Raw genomic sequence first — 17,524 nt, 5'->3', positions numbered from 1 at the left:
TTTTACACTACACAGGCTTTATATGAGGACAGAGGAGCGTGGTTGGCAGTGCTGTAGCGCACTACCAATGGCAGCATTGACGGCACCAGTGTAAAATTAAACAGATGTGCATTTTCTTGAGCAAATAACTGCATCTAAACACCCCTCCCAAATTGAAAGTGAACAAATTCCCGTCCAGACCAATTCTCAATCACAATTGAGGTTTGAGAATCAGTCAGGGGTCAGCCAGGCAAATGCAATTCTGCATTTCTTTTTTCCATATCAGGCATTGTATTAGAATGTCTACTCTTGCACACATTTCACAGGCCTGAAAAAGAATAGATGCACACACAAATATACTACCTCATATTAGAAAATCACACATAGTGTTCCCTCAGTATTATATTTTTCTGAGGCATATTTACCCTTGTCCTTAGTCACCAAGTCCTTGCAAGCCTATCACCATGGCATGCTGGCTGTGACATTCTTCCAGTGTTAGAACAGAGCGCTGTGTTGCGGCTCTCAGGGGAGTGCCCACTGGAGGAAATGTCTGCTCTTGTTTACAGCTCTGAGGGTGTGGGTCTCCCCTCTCCTCTTCAGACTGGGAGATACAACACAGTGGTTTAGTTAAGGGTTTAGGGAATTTAAATGGGTGTGTGTGTGTACCTCAAACCCACACATATGGACTATATAAAATAGATTTTTATTGTTTTTCCATTTGATTTCATTTTGTGCAGTGTTATTGATACATTAGTGTCAGCAATAAACACATTGAATTCGACTTGTTAAAACATTCTCTATATTTAATTTCCAAACTTATATTAGATTACAGAAAAGTTACTTGGAAGAGTCAGTACATGTGTTGTTCAGGTTTAAAAAATATGTTCAAAGGGAGTCAAAAAAGACCTATAATTACCCACAGTTTGGATACAACCTTACCATTTCCTTACCATTTTATTACCAACCTGAAGAGGACTCTACAAACTACAATCTTCAGGAGACCCAACACATCATTCACAAACAAAAGCTTTTTTTTGTTTTTCCTATAAACGCTCGTGGGTAATAGAGTTTTATTTTACTCCCCTGACGCCCCCATCATTGGTAAACACAAAAAGGAATAACAGGCAGTCTGAGGGGAAGGATCACCTCTAAAGCTCTGAAACAAACAAACAAAATAAATCTGCTCAACAGAGCATCCCCACGCCAGGGGAAAAAAAGCTGCCCAGAAGTCGGCAGTGAGCCAAACACAGGGAAGAGGGGAAAATAATTTCATTTAAAAATCTTGCTAAGAATCAGCATACAAAAAAAAAAAAAAAAAAAAAAAAAAAGTGTCCACACATCCATAGATCTGCCCAGCGGATGGGGCAATATGGCAGCCAGCGTCAGATTCTCCAATCCTTCAGTCTAGAGGGTGACCGCCATCTTGAATTTTCAGACCACGTCGCGTGTTCAGAATAGAATAAACTTAAACTGGAGATAAACTATTTCACACAGAGGTCACTCTACACATTATCCAACACTAGTTGGCAGCCTGCGGCAAGGGACATTTAACTTGGAGGTTTCTCAGGTGGGGGAAGAGTCATGGTGCAGAACAGGGTAGCCGAACGTCCTGATAGCGTGCTGCTCAAGGAGGAGATGTTATTATTCCTTACAACTACAGCGGAGTCCGTCTGCTGAAGAACTACAACTCCCAGCAGGCAGTGGGGTATAAGATCCTGACGTGGAATATTTGGATTTTGGAACCCACCCCACATGTAGGATCCAAGGAGAACAAGATGAACTGGGCATTAGCCCTTCATGTTGACACTCTTCAATGCCCTTGTCGAGTAAGGAGGTCAAGGGGAAGAAGGAAGGGGAAGAGACAGAGACAGAGCACAGTAGAGTGAGAGCGTGATGAAGATACATCCCTTCAATATGGCCTTTTGGAGAGGTGTGCTCTCAGGACTGATGACAGGGCAGGGTTAGTCGTCATCATCGTTCTCGTCGTAGTCGTCCTCCTCGTCCTCGTCCCCCATGTAGGACACGGGGGTCTCCACCCGGGAGCCACTGTAGTGGGAGTCGTTGGAGCTGGACGCTTGAGTGCCGTCTGCTCCACTGTCACTGCACACAGAAAGGGAGGGAGCGATCAGAAGGGTGGATAACAGGCCAATAATGAAATGTGTAATAAAATCATCCATGGCGTCATCGAGAACATTGGAAAAAACAGACAGAAAAAGCCATGTTCAAGCTCTGTGTGGTGCTTACCTGCCGACGTGATAACGTCCTCCATTGGAGGACGATGCGCCCGTCATATACACGCTGCTGATGGGACCCTGGGCCATTTCTAAGTTAAGAGTCAAGAGTCAGTTTGAGTTAAAGCAGACAACCAAGTCACAGGGAGGGAAAATATAATCTGCAGAGCCAGCACTGCAACAGGGACACACAGAACCCTAGAGTCTAGCACTGGAGAGGCACAGGGAGCCCTGGAGAGCTCTATGCAGGCATTCTGCAGATAAAAGCTGACACTTCAGAGCGTACACCAACAGGCACATTAGATCAGGACATCACACTGACCATTACGCTAGTTCTATTTATGTTTATTATACGGCTCTTCACAATGCTAGTAGAACGCTCCATTGACTTGAATGGGATTCCCCAACATTCTACGGTAAAATAAATTCATGTAATTACCGCTGCAAACATATAACTACCGCTGTCAATGGCAACAGGTTTTGTGCTTCTGATAAGTCTTTCATATCACTACGCAAGGACTGGAACTTCATTCAAACGTGAAAGCAGACGGTTGATCAGCTGTGTTCTAAAGAATGTTTGATTCAAGTTCAGCAGCGTGTGTTGTTTCGAACTATTTGTTTTTCAGCAAATCCCACGTTGAACGGTAACAAATAGGCTAGGCTATGTAGGCTAAAGTCATATCGTGGGGAGTTTATTATTTCGTTTTGGCAAGTAGCCGTATAATAAGCGGGATAATGTATAGAACGCTGGTCATTATGGGAAAATAAGTCCCTTCAGGGCGAAACAAGACCGGTTCGCCCTGTCAGGGTGTTCTATACATTATCCCTTACGTAACATATACCACTGCTTAGCAACAACTGGTGACCACTGGTGACAACCAAAGGTTACAATCGTCAGTGAGGTCTTGAACTGGGTGTTCACATATTCTTTTTGGAAAGACCAGCCTTTTATCCATATGCATGTCATCTTTTTCTCATTGTGGAATTATATTGCGTGACCACAGTTCTAACATCTGGGTATGATCAGAGTGATTCATGTAGTCCAAAGAATAGAACACACACTATAATTTTACACTTTCATGTAAAGCTTCTACAGAGGAGCTCTGGAAGTGATGTACAGCTGAAAACTGTGAGAGAGCAAACATTCATTAGGAAATCAAAGTGGCCAGTGGCCTTGCCCTCACCCGTGACGTAGGGCTCCAGTGCCTTGGGCACCAGGCCGCGTGCCACCTTCAGGTCTTCAGGGGAGCACGTGCCCGCCTCCAGGCCGTAGGCCATGCCCATGCGCTTCAGCACCTCAATGTCATCGTGGATCTCAAACATGTTGTCAAAGTTAAACAGGTACTCAAACCTGCAGAACACCCAAGACACAAGAAGAGAGTGAATGAGAGTGGGAGTGACAAGGTAAACCATGAGAAACAAAAAGAACCTATCGACACAGAGTAGTTAAAACATCAGAGGTACATTCAAATTATTTAATTTGAAGGTTTTTTGCATTAACAATATACAAGTTGCTCATTTTCAAAAGTAACCCTTTGCCTAGAATTCATGTACTTATGTTTGTCAGAGAGCAAGCTCATCAAACCGATTATGAATGCTAGCAAAGACTTCACAAGGACACAAAAGCTATATGCACAGCGAACATTTGGGAATGTGAATGAACAACATGATCAGTTGTGCCAGAGAGGTTCTGAACAGACATGGCAAGATGTGTATGTAATGCATGCAGTCTGTATTTTATTACTACAAAGGGAAATAGGCAAAACCAACAACAACCATGGGAAAAGCTTCCAGACACCTTTTCGGATAAAATCATAATTACACCACTTTAACAAAGAATGGTACATAGAAATCAGTCTTTTCTGCTGCACACAAGTGAGCCCAGTCCTGTGTCAGTCCACAGCTTTGCAGAAACAAATGTACTTAAGAGTATAAATAGGAGCGACTCGACCGGCCAGTAGCTAATAATGTTTACAACTGGACATCCACTGCCCTGACGACGCTGACACCTCAAACTGCTAATGTGCTGCAGAGCACCCTGTAAACTTTGGCACCTTCCCTGCACCATATTAAACAAGCTACTTGCTTTCTCTCAAGTTCTGGACTTACTTGTCATTGGAGATGCTGCAGTCTATGACTGTCTTCTTGCTGGTGTTGACAATGATGAAGGGCAGATGGATCACCGAGTTGGGCGGTGGCTGCCGGTTGGTTTGCTGTTCTGTCTGACGGTTGCGCTGTACCAGGTTCTTAAAGGCAATTTGCTGCAGAGGGAATACCAGTACAGTCAGTGCCAGTGACCAATTGCCACTGCCAGTCATGAGACATTTAAATGACAAGCAAAAACAAAACACACTATTTGACAAAAGACACAGAAGACTAAGCCATAGAATAGCCGATACCGTAAAGGTTTAATTAAGGTGACACCACTTCCGGTAGTACCTGTAAAATCAACTCTTGGAGCTGGGACTGTTTCTGCTTGATTCTTTCAAGTCGTCTTTGTCTCTCCACCTGAGGAGGAACAGTCAGGATGAGGTACATTTAAAAGGGCTGTATCCAAAGCTTGTTGTCAGGACCACCTTGTTAAATAAAGTCAGCATAGAGTTGGCATCCATAAAATGCTTAGACTGGGTATCAGAGCATCCTCTCCTAACCCTATTTTCAGAAGAGTTCAGTGTTGGGGCTAAAGGTTCGTGCATATGGTCATGGATCTGTCCCATTCTAGACTGTACCCTCACCTCAAGGTTCTGGCACTCCTGAGCAGAGTTGGTGGGCAGGCCAATCCACTTGATCTCCTTCTTCTCTTTAGAGATGATGTTCATGGCCATCAGCACATTCAGGGCGTCATAGACACGCCGTCTGATGTTCTTCTGGTCGTACACGTGCTGGAACACAATGAGCAGACTCTTAGACACGCCATCCGCTGGATGCCAACATGTCTATCAAGAGGACTTCTGCCAGGACACTTGGCTGTTGTTTCTCTGGTCTACAGTGCAATGCTCAAAAAAAGGTAAATGGCAATTTCATGTTTTACATTTCCATTCTAACTGTTGCACGACTGGTCTGACACCAGCCTACTGTCTGTGCTTTTTTTTATATATATATATATATATATATATATATATATATATATATATATATATATATATATAACAGACCAAGCAATACATATTGACAGGAGTTATGAGAGCAGTTGTGGAACGAGAGAGGTGGACTCACTGAGTCGTTGGGGGAAATGTGGTTGTCTGTAGAGCTGAATTCCGCCACAAGCTCGTCAGCCACTTCATTGTAGGTGGTGACTCCCTTCTTCTGGACCTTCTCACACACTTTCATAGAGAAATGCCTCAGCCCCTTCCCATTCTTCTCTCCCTTCTTGCTGCGCTTCCTGTGGACAGACCAGGTGCATGCATGGACGTCAGTGGTCATTATTGACACGTAGAATATCAGACATGAAGCAATGAGGAACATTGCAACACAGAGATATATATCTATCTCATGTTGACATATCTCTAGCAAAGCTAGCTTAAAAAACAAACCAAAAAGGCCATGTGGGGAGTACAGCAGGTGGTCAGTACTGCAACTCCATACTAGTTGGTTGTTAAATATGGGTACTGGGTTTATGCAACAAGTGTTTAAAACACTCCACAAAAATAACAAACTAGGGCATTTAGAGCCCATCAGCTTCTTGCGATAAAACCACTTTAAACTTTACCTTATTTGGATCTTGCCCATACTCAAACACTTGACAACATTGTTTGGTCCACGTGTGATGGCAGACACTCACCCTGAGGACCAAGGCGAGGCTTCGGACGGCTGGGTCTGAGCTAGGAACTGTGAGCTGGGTGTGTGGGGGCTGTTCACCAGTATGGCATTGGAGCCACTGGGTCTCTGAGGTGTGCCAATCACCTATGGCAAAATACAGTCAATAATGCTCATTAGAAGACTCACAAATCGTGCTTTTCAGGCACGCGTTCAAATACTTGAAGGAGCTGATTATGGTTTTACATAAGAGCTTTATGTTCTATTCATGTCCAAGAACATTTACCCTGCATCTTGACACGTGTTCATTTATCGACTCAAATAAATGTACTGAAAACACCAAACTTACCCGGGTACTGGGAAATGAGTACATCATTTGATCACAATCTAATTACTTGCCAATAACGGTACATGACTATTTACTATACAGTATTCCCGTGAATGAAAGATTCCAAGAACTATGAATCTCCAGTGACAAAAAGACATTTTACACAAATAATAAGGCAATGACACTTACCAAATGCGGAGCAATGTTGACATTAGACGGACCGAGTGTTTTTGGCAGAAGTTGCTTCCCAATGGGAAGTGTCTGTGGATGGACTGTCACCAAGGACAGGACACCTAAATACATTGTTACAGCACATGAGTTTTTTTTTTTTTTTTTTTTTTAAAGTTTGTCATTTCAGAAGACAAAAGCAAACACTCTTCTTGATTCACCACACAGTCCACTTAATTGGGCATGAGAGATATATGCCAATGTCTGGCCCACATCCAAGTCAACAATCACAATGTTGCTCTTCTACAACTCACCTTTACCAGGACTCAAATTCTGATCGATGAAAACCTTCAACTCCCCATTAGCTTCAATCAGACCAGCCTGTAAGGAGAAGACCCGGTGTCAGCAGTGGCAATCTTAAATAAAGGCTGATTGTGTAAGAAAGAACATCTACACAGACTACTGGATGACCAAACGCCACAGCATATCCCCACAGACTGTACTCACATCTTTGGCCATGATCCTTAGGGGATGGAATAGGTATGGCTTGGTTTTGTTGGGAATCTGTGCCAGATCACTGAATCACCTAGGAGAGAAGAATATGACTTACTTTTAAGAGAATTTCTCAAATTCTGTAAAGCATGTGTGCTGTTCAACTCACATAAGATAGGGGACATAACTTCGAATTCTGATTTACTTGAAGGATATTCTTCAAAACCGGGTGGCAAGTTATTGTATACTCCCTTATTAACTGTTGCAAGTGCATAAAAGTGGAGAACTGTACTCGCTGGAGTGCAAGTACACCGCCACGGCAAGCCACGCCACTCAATCTATAACCTTCTTCATTATAATCTGACTGGCTACCTGAACCCCCGTGACAGTTTGCGCGTGGTGGGGGCAGCTCATGGGTAGGCCGCAGGTTGATCTGTGACTTTCACGATTTCCCCCCAAATAAGTAGTTACTTCCGAAATCTATAATATGGCCACGTCTCACCAGAATCGAAAAGAAATCTCTCACTTCAAAAAGCTTATATCTCGACGCTGCGCAAAGCCTAATTTTGTTCAGTACCCCAGGCCTCACCGGCTAGCTTACAGCATCTAACGTTATCTGCACAAAGCTAGTGCTGAATCAAGCTATGACTAGTTTAGCTAGCGAGCTAACTTGCCTTTCGTGAACGTTTCCAGAATGTTTGAAGAACAAAGATGAAGTATATATAACCCACATATTTAACTGTGAGTGTGTACGAATGAATAAATACATATAAATTCATTTAATTAAGAAACAGCCAACTACTTTGCCCCCTTATAACAACTTTTCGCAAAATCAACCGGGCCGCTTCATGTACACTGCCTAGCAATTGCTCGACAAACTAAAACTTTCAACAAATAACAAGGAATGGGCTGGGAAGCGCATTCATGACCAAAAAGTTACTTCGTAAGATATATCTGACGCCTCTACTTGTAATATTATTTACATTCATATGGCAAACCACGCTAGCTAACTTAGCAAGGTGCTGCTTTGAAACACGTTTTGCACTACAACGCGCATTTGTATGCAATTACACTGTGCTGAATTTCATTTATCTTATTCGACTTCATTGATCTTTTCTGAATGCATAATACACGCACGGCCATACAAAGGCAAAATAACGACAAATTACGGAGATTTTCCATTGCACTTACGATTGAACACTAATATACTGCCTCCTTCGAGCCCTGTTTTTGTTGGCATCAGGGACACGAGAGGAAGAGGAGGTCTAAAGCCCCATCACCAAACAGGAAACTAAAACTCTACAGAAGAATAAATGTGTTTACGATACATCCAAGATAAGTGAATGCACCAGTCATATTCGCTGTAAAATAAACAATTATTTGTGTTCTTCCGTTATTATTTCACTCATTCCCATCCAACTGAACCACTTCGACAAAATGGATGCTTTAGGAAAAACCTAGCTAGCTAGCTAGATTAACGGTAGTGCAACGTTCCACGTCGTAGAGCTGAAATGGTTTGCTTTAACTATTATTGCTCTTTGGTTTGCCGACTACAGTTGGTCTGGGCAGTTTTTCAAATATGCCATGGAAATTATACTTCTCAACTAACTTAATGTGCCTCTCTGAAGTCAGTCGTGCAAATGGGACAACAATCGAATTCTGTGCTTTTCGAATGTGCGCGTGCCTCACAAGTTGGTAGCCTGAGGTTCACAAAATTGATCAGAACAACATATTCCCCAAGTGCTTGTTGACTGTATTGTCTTCAAGGAAAGAAATACTTTCAATTGACACAATACTGCACAATGATAGTACATCTTTTGGTTGAATGCAACTGACAAGTCAGCCATTTTACAAAGCTAGTATGGCTAGTCGATGTAAGGCTAACTCAGCTAGAAGCTAAGTCAATTGTAATTTCCATTCATATGTCGCGAAAACCCGGCCTGTCAACCCGAACAATACTGACATTAGCGTGCTAACATGATGGCTAATGTATTAGTGAGTGAATGTTTTTACATATATGTAGCTAAAGAAAGCTAGATATCATGAAAGCATACATGAAACACTACATAGACTACCACGTTACTGAAAGACAAAACTATATCATAAATACAACACATAAACATTATTAACACCAATGTGTGATTAGCAACATGACCTACATAACATCAGATGATGTTGCCACTGGAAAGCTCAGATGTCAGTTCGTTACCGTTAAGGTTAGCGTTAATAATACTATTCTGAATATGTTTGAACAATTAAACATTAACCATAAAAAGTAAAGTAACGTTAAGCGTCCGTTAGGCCTGGCTTTGGCTAACGTACTATTTGGCAAGCCTAGGTCCTACCAGTTAAGTCAGCTATCTGTTTGAAACGTTAACGTTATGTTTGCTATCTGGAGAGCTAGACATGTTGTCTATTTAGTAAGGCTACCATAACGTTGATAGCAATGCTATATATTTTTTAAGAATTAGCGTTGCCTGGAGAAGTTACTCGATACACATAATGCCTGCTAGCAAGGCAGATAAGTTAACGTTACCATCTGCTATGATAACAAAGCATAGCCAAAGTAAGGAATTGGACAATAATGTCAGGATACCTCACTTTATCAGACCTGACGCATGTTGCCTCTGACAGATCAAGTTATGAGAATTCTCCCAAAGTCGTTGAGCAAAACAAATATCTTCTCAAAATGTTGAACGGTTACGTCCAAATTGCTCCCCTTAGATTTACGTTTGCTCCCTGCAAGCGCACAATCACCGTTTACTCCGTCTTCGTCCTTCTCTGAAACTGAGCTTGGCGGTGTCTACGAACAAGTGATTGTGATTGGACATACAAAACATGACGTTGGCTGTGCAGTCCCAACAAAACCACGCCTCCGCGATTATCTGGTTGGTTGGCGGTAACCCTAACGTCACTGGCCAAAACCATGCGGGATGTTCTTCCGTCTTATCATTGCAAACTACAAAATTAAAAACAGAATGGTACTATTATCTAAGCCTACAAATTACACGTATAATTGTCAAAAGCCATTCTTCCACACTTATGCACGACCTCAGTTTGCCTTAATTGATTCAAGTTGGTAGGTGTGTGGAAGAACAATGTTCAAGCCTTTACAGTTTCTTTTAAGAATAGCCCATATTTTCAACACAAATGCTACAGGAATAGCTGACTGATAATGGCGCTATCAGTCATTAGCCTTCCATCCAGCATATCTTCATAAATAGATGACAGCAACATTCTGCAGTAGACTTGAGTCAGGTCTCACACGCCTTGGTAGAGAAGGAATATTAGCATTGGATTAGCATAGACTATGCAAGGACTAGGCTTATTTTACCTACTGCAAAGAGACATGAGTCATACCATCAAAAAAATAGATAAAGATTATCAGTGAATACAGTGTGTTGGTAGTGCTTGCTACCCCCTTGTTTTACTAACTGATGGGGTAATATCATAATTTGCTGCCATTAGGTCGTATACAGAAAAGCTATAACACATTTTGAGCGACTACAGCTCGCGTGAAGTGAAGCAGGCAGCTGGTCCTACTATGGCCCACTGTATCAACGGCAGCTGCTGCAGATATGTGACTTCTGTTCTGGCTAGTCTGAAGAGGTGCGGTTTAAAGTTACCAATTTGCTTCAGCCTTCAGGAAAGTGTCGTTTACCTTACTCTTTCAACGTAATTGCACAACGCTAACATTTTGACATAGCAGGCCTACCTCAATTAGCTAAAGTTAAAATCAAACGTTTATGATTTGCTGTCAGGCTACATTTCGTCATACCCATAGATTTAAAAGGGTCACTATCTGGCTGTCTACTTGTTTTTGGCTATCTGAATCGGGCCTATTTTAACGTTATAACTATGACGTTACTTGGCCTTTCGGTCAAGGTCAGTTAGGTCACATATTTGATAATTAATTATTGCAAAATATAAGTGAGCGTGCAGTTTTGTGTTTCAATTCTTCGTAGTTTGTTGTCCCACGTACACACGACCTGCACAGTTCTGTGATCAAAAGCTGCCATGTTTTTCTTTTTATAATTGTTTCACAAAACGGCAAGGCTCATGTGATGCTGCCCCTCCCTGCTTGGAGGCAGCTGAGCTGTCGAAACCTAGTCCGGTGGCACAGCCGCCGCTAGCGTAACAACTTTTGGAGCCTGTTGGTGAGGTGAATCAAACCACAAAACCCACGAGAAAAGGTCAGGTAGGCGTTTGATCCACAGTTGCATGTCATGTCATAACGAACTGATAACACTCTCAGGGTTGTCATAGACCCGTGTATTATTAAGCTTCAAATACCGTGTAATCCAATCAGTGGTTGAAAATAGCAAAGTAACGTTAGCTGCTAGCAGAATTCAACGGCTAACTTTATTCCTCTAGATAAGTGGTGTCAGTAATGCTTAAATTGTGTACATTCATCGTTGATAACAGCTTTGTTGACGTTGCTCTTCGTTTGAAATAGTTTAAAAACACTTACTATATAACTTAGAAGCACGAAGTGAAGGCAACCAGCTTTCCTTTCTCGAAGCTGTGCTTTTCAAGTTGGACTGAATTCTTTGGAAACGTATGGGTAGCAAAGTTTGGCTAGCTCTGCTCTTGGAGTGTTTGGTTCAACTGGAAGAACAAACCCTGAAGGGTTTGCTGAAGGGTCGACTGTGTTCTCATCCACTGTATTGCCCAAAGTTATACTACTTTTTCACATTTTGCAAGTTAGTTTATTAAAGGTAACTTGCCGGTTGGTTGTTTGTCACGTAACTTGCTTGTAAAAGCAACAAACAAATTAGCACACTGAAACATGTATTGAATAATTAAATGCAAGTCATATATATATATATATATATATATATAATAGTTGGTCATACTGTCCAAAATATAACGCCACTGCCAACGCTGCAAAAGATTGTAGCCTAACTGTCCAGTGTCAAAAACTGTTTTTAAACTACAATTCCCTGCATCATGTGACTTCAATGCGCAAACTCAATGCTTCTCTAGCGCAGTCCCTTGATGCTGACGCGCAGGCGTACACGGAACTACTGAGTATCAAATTGGTCTAACAGCGGGTGATAAAAATGGTAGGTATTATGAAAATCATAAACCCAAACGGTAGATTAAATCTCTACAAAGATGCACAACATCGGAGTTCATGTTGTTATGCGCGGGGTGTCCACTCGCTTCGTACCTATGCGGTGTCCTTAGCCTGTGTCGCATTGTCACTTCATTTTCTGTACCGAAATTGATCAACGAAGAGAGGGAAGGTCAGTTGTTGATATTTTGAGAGCTCGGTCCGCAGTCACTCCGCCGCGCGTTCCTTTCCCTTTTTGGCGAACTGTAACTTTGGTTGGGCAGAGGCGAGAGCTAGCCGCGCTGACGCGAGAACTGGGTCGCGACTCACTGCAGTGGCGGAGCTCAGGGGATAAAAAGAACAACACTGGAAGTGGTTCATTTGACCGTCTTTCTGCACACTGCACATTTTCCTATTTATGCTAGGATATTGACCAATGACTAATCTTTAAGAAAATGCTGCCGAAATTGTGGATCGCTGAAAGCAACGATTGCATTCTAGAGCTTTAGCTTGGTGCTGAAAATATTATGGTCTCTCCTACGAACAGGGGAAATGTTGACAGAGTTACTGTCGTGCGCTCGTTTTAGGAAAATGTACACGTAATAAGAGACTTAACTGTCATGGCACACCCACAATGTTAGATAAGTTAATCGTCATGGGTAGGTAGGTTTTTTTTTAATAAGTTATGTATAGATGAAGTTAACGTGTAGCTAGTCAGTATACTCCATGATTCCTCCAAGGCCAGCGTGTGGGTCTGATGTTATATGAACAAATGTGCTTACTCGGCTCGGTTGGAAATAACTCGCCAACACGCTCAGTTTGTTTGTATGGGCTGCCCTGAGATTGCTCAGAGGTCCTCCTACTTGAGTTACATTCCAAGAGGATCTTTTTTTGCAAGTGGCCATCCATAGTTCAGCACGTGTCCTTTGCCATAAGCAAAGCAAACTTCAACATTTGGTTTAATTTCTCACATATTTGCCTCAACTTATCACCTTGGTGTTTCTGTAGGCATTTGTTTTTTTATTATTTGTTTTTGGCAGGGGCAGTAAATAGGGCAGACCTCTCGGTATCTGTTTGTCACTGTGTGTCTCTGGATGAGTGTATTTTTGTCTCTCTGCTTGCTTGTCTGTGTCTGTGTGTGTCTGTATGTTTTGCTGACGGTCTCGGGCTGTCCGTCTGAGCCTGTGTCTGAGGGGTTCTCCTTTGTGTCCGTACAGCACAAGCTGAAGTCGTCACAGAAGGACAAGGTTCGCCAGTTTATGTCCTTTACTCAGGCTGGGGAGAAGACAGCTGTGTACTGCCTGACGCAGAATGACTGGAAACTAGAAGTGGCAACAGACAACTACTTCCAGAACCCAGACCTCTACTATAAAGAATCCATGAAAACCTCAGTGGACAGGAAGAAGCTTGAACAGCTCTACAATCGCTACAAAGGTAAGTCAGAGTTGTGACTTACAACAAGTTGTGACAGAGTTGGCGGCGTGTGTTGTGTGAGATGTGTTTCTTTTAAAAGTAGGTATAGGATACAGATATATTTATGGACATCAGAACTATACCTGTTAACTTGCCTGTGAGAATGAACAAATCATTTTGAAAGTGTGTTGTGTAGAATTGTATGGCTTTAGTGTGCAGACTGTATGCTCAATGTCATTCTTGTGTTGCCCTGTTTTTTGCCCTTAGATCCCCAGGATGAAAACAAGATTGGGATCGATGGTATACAGCAGTTCTGCGATGACCTCAACTTAGACCCAGCCAGTATAAGCGTCCTGGTTGTGGCATGGAAATTCCGCGCTGCCACGCAGTGCGAATTTTCGAAGAAGGAGTTCCTTGATGGCATGACGGAGCTAGGGTGGGCTATGATATCATTCTGATACACGCGTCAGGAAGCATCCATTTTTGTAACTTTGGCCATGTTCGATATTGCTTTGTAACAACACGGGAACCCGCATATTGACCTTGAAAGTGAATAGTTGGAATCGGTCCTTGTTCAGTCACTGAGATGAATAAGTGGAAGGTCATTGGTTCCACTGGTTTGTTTTCTACCTCTGTCTGATCTGTCTTCTAGGTGTGATAGTCCAGAGAAGCTGAAGTCTCTGTTGCCCAGATTAGAGCAGGAGCTCAAAGACAGCGGAAAATTCAAGGACTTCTATCAATTTACCTTCAATTTTGCCAAGAACCCTGGACAAAAGGGTTTAGGTTAGTCAGATATGCATTCCCTTAAAAGATTAAGGGGACCATTAGAAAATATGTTGTCAAGAAACATTTTGGGATCTCGCATGTCTTCCTGTTGTCCACTTTCAGATTTAGAGATGGCTGTGGCCTACTGGAATCTGGTACTGACAGGCCGGTTCAAGTTTTTGGATCTCTGGAATAGGTTTTTATTGGTGAGTGACCTCGAAGTATATGATTGACATGTTGAGGGTAGTGGCTTTGCTCTTCATGCTCAGTTTGAGCAAAATACCCTGACTTGGTCCTTCATGGCATGTAAAGACCAAATCCGATCTGGGAAGCCATAATAAACTGGACTAAACTTGTCATTCTGGAGATGTGTTTAGTTTATGATGAAGCAATGCTAGTTCTTCAGTTCTATGTTTCATGTATGGCATCGTAATTATAATCATGTCGAAGCTGATCAATGCTGTTATGTAAATTGTCAACCCCTGTGCCTTTTCTTGAATAGGAGCACCACAAACGATCCATCCCAAAAGATACATGGAATCTGCTTCTGGATTTTGGCAACATGATTGCTGATGACATGTCAAACTATGATGAGGAGGGTACGTAACGATCATTAAACTAGACTCTCTTCCGTCTAGTAAACAAGCACACTACATGCTTTCTTTAGGCCCAGTAGTATGTTATGTTATGTGTAATGCAATTATTATTATTATTATTATTATTAATTATTATTCAACACATGAATGCCTTTACAAATTGTAAAATAAGTGAAAATAAGAGCAAACAGGACTAGGCCAATCAGGGCACAGAACATAGAAATAAGGTAGATAGAAATGGGATTTAAAAGCTCAGAACGATAGCAGTCCTCCTCTTTTGGTACTATCAGTAAACATTTTATTTAGTGGAGTGGAGATTTAGTGCCCCTAAAATATGTTTTGTTTTGGTTTAAAAAGGTTGGTTAAAGTTGTAATTGGGTTAGAGCAAAGGTGAATCCTGCTCTACTTTGGTGATCAAAGGTGTGTAATCAGAGACTTTCTCTCTGGCTTTCCCCAGGGGCTTGGCCTGTCCTGATAGACGACTTTGTGGAATTTGCCCGGCCAATCGTAACAGGAACCAAGCGCAAGACTGTATAATCATAACCCTGCTCTTCCAGAGGAGTGGGGTCTTGTTTTGCATTGACTTTGTAGTTTTTTTAAAGACTTGTACAAACATATAAAAACATAGAAAAAAGAAAAGCAGAGAAACACTTGAAGTCAGCAAGAGAATCCAGTAAAAGCAAGAAACACACAGTACGAAGACCACCTGTCAAGGAAGTGCTGCTGATGAAGACATGGAAAGAAGGAGGAGGCACCAAGGAAACAATACAAGATTTGCTTTTGGAGTCGCCATGTGCACATTGCCAGCTGTTGGCACAGGCAAGCTAATTCTAACCTCAGGCTCTTGAAGACGCCATGGGGACCATTATATATAATCTGGACCCCTCTGCGCCCTCCCTTGACCGCTAGCTGTGTAACACCTTGGGAGAGGATGCCCTCTATTCCTTCACCATGACCACCCTTAAGAGTTGTGGGTGAGAGAAAGCAAGCGAGAGTGAGCAAAATCTCAGAGCACTCTACTGTGTTGTGGGCTAAAGACTTTTATTTTGGTTTTTATTCAAGTATTTCCTGCAGGGCTTGGGATGGTCGCACTAAACAGATCCACTTTCTGAGCCAGAGTCCTGGGTTCTGAGCAGCATGCAGCTTGGCTCAACTCACCAGCACAAACACTATTGTTACAGTTGTAATATACTGTATCTACTGTAGCAGTATGTACAGAGAGAATTATATAAATAAATCATATTAAAACTATATAAAAACAAAGCTAGGGAGAGCAAACAAAAGGTGTTTTGCGTACAGTGTGTCAACTCGTTATCTGATGCCTCAATATCGTTTTATTTCAGGTCAACCGTGTGACCATATCATCTGTTCTTTTGTTTTCTTTTTTTGGGTTGTAGAAGTTGGTGTGACTATGTGCAGTTATGTGTTTCTCATCAACTTTGTTCACTTTGTTTTTTGTCAGATTTATGTAAACAAATAAATTATAGCTCTTTAAGTAAAAACTGCCTTTCTTTCTCAAGCTGACAAATATTTCATTTTAGAATAACTCTATACCCATGGTGTGTCAAATTTTGTGTTGGTGTACCTAGACACAGTAGATCATAATCATACAACACATTCACCATGGTATTGTACACCCAGACGTATACCATAATTGTTGCCCAAATGTATTACGTTTGCTGTGATGTCAAAGTGCCAGATAAACATTGTTTACACACTATATAAATAAAAGTATTGGGATGCCTGCTATTAAACCCACAGGAACTTCCCATTGACATCTTATTCTAATAAGATCCCCCTTTGCAGCGGTGACAGCTTCCGCTCTTTTGGGAAGGATTTCCACACGATTTTTGCCTATTCATTCAGAAGAGAATTTGTTAGGTCAAGTACTGATGTTGGACAAGAAGTCCTGGCTCACAATGTCTGTTCTAGTTCGTTTAGTTCAATGATGTCCAGACACGTTACCAAAATCACTTGAAAATGTCTTGCTGGACCTTGCTTTGTGCCCTGTGTCCAGTCATGCTGGTGAAGAGATAATGTCATAATGGTTGTTTTTCAAGGGTTGGCCTAGGGCTATAGTGAAGGTAAATTGTAATGTTTCAGTATAGCAAGACATCTGCGACAATTGCGTCCAACTTTTTGGGAACAGTTTGGGGAAGCCCTTTTCAGTTCCAGCATGACCGTACCCCAGTACTCAAAGCAGTCCATAAAGACATTGTTGGGTGAGTTTGGTGTGGAAGAACTGGCCCACAGGAAACAGGTTTCTCTATGCCATCAAGCATCTTTGGGATGAACTAGGAGAGAGACTGTGGGTCAGGACTTCTTGGTCAATATTAGTGCCTGACCTCACAAATACTCTGAATGAAAGGGCAAAAAATCAATCCACAGACACTCTAAAAGACACTTCCTAAATGAGTAGAGGCTAAGCTGCACATTAATACTCCACATTAATACCTATGAATTTAGAATGGCATGTCATTGAAGGTCCTGTGAGTGTAATGGCAGGAATCCCTATACTTTTGTCTATTTAATGTGTGCATAACATAATGCCTGAGGACAGTAGTCTAAATATTATTTGTCTCATGCACTCTGTTTAAGTCAGCATAGGTCAGAATATTGACTGTCATAAGTCACTCATTGGTCTGTAACTATTTTGGGTAGTAAATGGAAAGTGATCGGATTTTCTGAATCAAAATATTAATACGTATTGTTTTTTTCTCTGTATTTTATGATTTCCTTT

The 17,524-nt window shown here is 41.8% G+C and overlaps 2 protein-coding genes across 8 annotated transcripts; one reads left to right on the top strand and one right to left on the bottom strand.

Moving 5' to 3' along the window:
• Nucleotides 1-663: 663 nt before the first annotated feature.
• tfdp1a (transcription factor Dp-1, a) lies at nt 664-11,445 on the bottom strand. Of its 5 annotated transcripts, none has more exons than XM_042079671.1 (12): nt 11,426-11,445; nt 6,970-7,048; nt 6,777-6,843; nt 6,484-6,587; nt 5,992-6,113; nt 5,427-5,592; nt 4,946-5,092; nt 4,650-4,718; nt 4,320-4,471; nt 3,395-3,561; nt 2,224-2,302; nt 664-2,079 (listed from the first exon to the last, which is right to left on the bottom strand). In XM_042079671.1, the coding sequence occupies exons 2-12, from the start codon at nt 6,979-6,981 to the stop codon at nt 1,941-1,943; spliced, it is 1,224 nt and encodes a 407-aa protein (XP_041935605.1). In that variant the 5' UTR covers nt 6,982-7,048; nt 11,426-11,445; the 3' UTR covers nt 664-1,940. The 5 variants fall into 5 exon arrangements, with proteins under 5 accessions (XP_041935605.1, XP_041935585.1, XP_041935592.1 ...); XM_042079651.1 differs by lacking the exon at nt 11,426-11,445 and adding an exon at nt 9,551-9,762; XM_042079658.1 differs by lacking the exon at nt 11,426-11,445 and adding an exon at nt 9,556-9,762.
• Nucleotides 10,829-16,286, top strand: dcun1d2a (DCN1, defective in cullin neddylation 1, domain containing 2a). Of its 3 annotated transcripts, none has more exons than XM_042079702.1 (7): nt 10,829-11,152; nt 13,228-13,444; nt 13,691-13,859; nt 14,076-14,206; nt 14,312-14,394; nt 14,691-14,787; nt 15,242-16,286. In XM_042079702.1, the coding sequence occupies exons 2-7, from the start codon at nt 13,270-13,272 to the stop codon at nt 15,319-15,321; spliced, it is 735 nt and encodes a 244-aa protein (XP_041935636.1). In that variant the 5' UTR covers nt 10,829-11,152; nt 13,228-13,269; the 3' UTR covers nt 15,322-16,286. The 3 variants fall into 3 exon arrangements, with proteins under 3 accessions (XP_041935636.1, XP_041935627.1, XP_041935618.1); XM_042079693.1 differs by having other exon boundaries at nt 10,831-11,147; XM_042079684.1 differs by lacking the exon at nt 10,829-11,152 and adding an exon at nt 11,445-12,020.
• Nucleotides 16,287-17,524: the final 1,238 nt, after the last annotated feature.

This window comes from Alosa sapidissima, chromosome 2 (assembly GCF_018492685.1).
Source record: "Alosa sapidissima isolate fAloSap1 chromosome 2, fAloSap1.pri, whole genome shotgun sequence".
Classification (NCBI taxonomy): Eukaryota; Metazoa; Chordata; class Actinopteri; order Clupeiformes; family Clupeidae; genus Alosa; species Alosa sapidissima.
The sequence above is the reverse complement of the archived record's forward strand: the minus strand, read 5'-3'. Positions and strand labels throughout refer to the sequence as shown.